At 60.0% G+C, this 2,431-nt stretch overlaps 1 protein-coding gene across 1 annotated transcript in view; it reads left to right on the plus strand.

The window, feature by feature from the left end:
* The window catches only part of XYLT2 (xylosyltransferase II), a gene marked incomplete at both ends in the record, with an annotated part of 5,602 nt that overhangs the window by 865 nt on the left and 2,306 nt on the right, over positions 1–2,431 (plus strand). The window contains 5 exons of the mRNA XM_010148625.1: positions 35–233; positions 567–769; positions 1,163–1,243; positions 1,374–1,590; positions 1,985–2,161. Of these exons, the coding sequence (XP_010146927.1) occupies positions 35–233; positions 567–769; positions 1,163–1,243; positions 1,374–1,590; positions 1,985–2,161 (877 nt within the window). The remainder of the gene's footprint in view (positions 1–34; positions 234–566; positions 770–1,162; positions 1,244–1,373; positions 1,591–1,984; positions 2,162–2,431) is intronic.

Below are 2,431 nucleotides of genomic sequence, written 5' to 3' on the forward strand. Positions count from 1 at the left end.
CTGGGTGATGGGTGCCAAGGCTGGCGGCGGCTGACAGCCCTCTCCCTCCCCGTGCAGGCAAGGTCAGCCCCGTCATCCAGTGGGACGAGAGCCAGCTGCAGCAGGCACCCCCCAGCAAGCCCGTGCGCATCGCCTACATGCTGGTGGTGCACGGCAGGGCCATTCGCCAGCTGAAGCGGCTCATCAAGGCTGTGTACCACCAGCAGCACTTCTTCTACATCCATGTCGACAAGGTATGCGGGAAGGACAAGGGGAGGGGAGATGCTAACAGTGCCCAGATCAGTCACTGGGACAGGGTGCAGGTGGGTGGCGAGCAGAGGCACAGCACCCGCTGTGCTGGAGGAGGTGGCTGGGTAGGGTTTGTCCTCGCTGCCGGTAGAGCTGTGACCCTCCCACCCCTCTTTGTGCAGCCCCAGGGAAGCAGGATCTGTCCCTCTTGCCCAGAGCAGTCTTGTCTTGCTGCTGTCCTCCCTGCGGAGGCTGCCGTAAGGGCTGACTCTGGGCTGGTGGCAAGGAGGCCCCGGAAAGACAAGCTCCCTGCTGACCATAATTTTGTTCCCTGGCAGCGCTCCAACTACCTCCATCGTGAGGCGGTGGAGCTGGCCCAGCACTACCCCAACATCCGCGTGACACCCTGGCGCATGGTGACCATCTGGGGAGGTGCCAGCCTGCTGAAGATGTACCTGCGTAGCATGAAGGACCTGCTGGAGCTGGCCGAGTGGCCCTGGGACTTTTTCATCAACCTGAGCGCCACCGACTACCCCACGAGGTGAGGACCTCTCTGGGGCAGGGCAGGGTGACGGAGGCGTTCAGCTTGTGTGATGCTGCAGCAGCCTTGGGAGGGGCAGGGAGGAGCAAGGAGCTGAGGGAAGATGGGGTTTGGAGATTGCACCCACGTTCTGGTGGTGATGCTCCAGGGCCAGGCTGGTCCTATCTTGGCAGAGGAGCCCAGCCAGTACCTCGGAGGCTGTTTTTTCCTGCGGTCTGGGTGTTGCAAGGGAACGCACATGTGAGGCGTCAGATATCTCCCCAGCGATGGGACCAGGGTTTGAGTCAGCACCTACCAAGCAGCCTTAGGGTCTTTTTGTCTGGTGGCTCTTGCAGGGAGAATGCTTCCTGGGTTGCTTTACCCCAAGTTAACGCTTTCTAATTTGCACCTCAGGACCAATGAGGAGCTGGTGATGTTCCTGTCCAAATACAGAGATAAGAACTTCCTGAAGTCTCATGGCCGAGACAATGCCAGGTAATCCCAGCTAGAGGAACAGAAAAAAGGGATTTCAGGAAACAACTGAAACAGTTGGGAGGGGATGTTCTGGACATAGCTGCACCCAGCAAAGTGGGTGACACCCCTAACCCCTCATCCCTGTGCCCAGGTTTATCAAGAAGCAGGGCCTGGACCGCCTATTCCACGAGTGTGACTCTCACATGTGGCGGCTGGGCGAGCGCCACATTCCCGAGGGCATCGTGGTGGACGGGGGCTCCGACTGGTTCTCACTGACGCGCAGCTTCGTGGAGTACGTGGTCTACACCGACGACCAGCTGGTGACCCAGCTGCGCCAGTTCTACACCTACACGCTCCTGCCAGCCGAGGTGGGTGCTAGCTGTGGGGCACGGCCTGGATTTTCATCCCATTGTCCTGCTTCATCCCCGCCCTGGGTAGCTACAAAGGGCGCCGCTTCATGCAGGCCGCTTTGTGCCTCCCTTTTGCCCAGACCTGGGTACGAAAGAGGGGGGGAGAGGAGCAGACAGGCCAGGGTTCAGGGTTTTATCCAGCCGTGCTTTAGGTCCAGGTGCCCCTCTGGGCCAGATGGGGGGTGATACGGGCACACAACCTCGTCTCTCAGCGTTGCCCCATGCTGGGAACAGGGATCGGTTCAGGAGCTCTCAGGGCCTGTCCTATTCCTCTGTGAGTGTGGAGGGGTCTCCTTTAACCATCTATTCTCCATCCCCACTGGGTCTCCTGTTCCTTCTCTGCCGTGCACAGTCCTTCTTCCACACAGTCCTGGAGAACAGTCACGCCTGCGAGACACTGGTCGATAACAACCTCCGAGTGACCAACTGGAACCGGAAGCTGGGCTGTAAGTGCCAATATAAACACATAGTCGACTGGTGCGGGTGCTCCCCAAATGACTTCAAACCCCAGGACTTCCTCCGGCTACAGGTGAAAAAGATCCTCCTTTCTCCTCCCGCTCTCCCCTCCTCCCTGTCTCGCTCCCCTGCGGGTGCACCCCTGGGGGCAATGCCCACCGCTCTCTGCATCCGCAGGAGCTTCCCCCCAGCCCTGCAAGGGACAGGAGCAGGATTGGCTCCTCAGCCGCCCTGGGGCTCAGCACGGCGCCGGGCAGCAGGATTACGCTGACTCTCCTGCCCAGCAGCCAGGCTTTTGCTTGCAATGCTCTTCCTCTTCCCAGACTTCCTTTCCCACTCTCCT

The sequence above is a fragment of the Eurypyga helias genome, unplaced genomic scaffold, assembly GCF_000690775.1.
Source record: "Eurypyga helias isolate BGI_N326 unplaced genomic scaffold, ASM69077v1 scaffold28513, whole genome shotgun sequence".
Lineage (NCBI taxonomy): Eukaryota > Metazoa > Chordata > Aves > Eurypygiformes > Eurypygidae > Eurypyga > Eurypyga helias.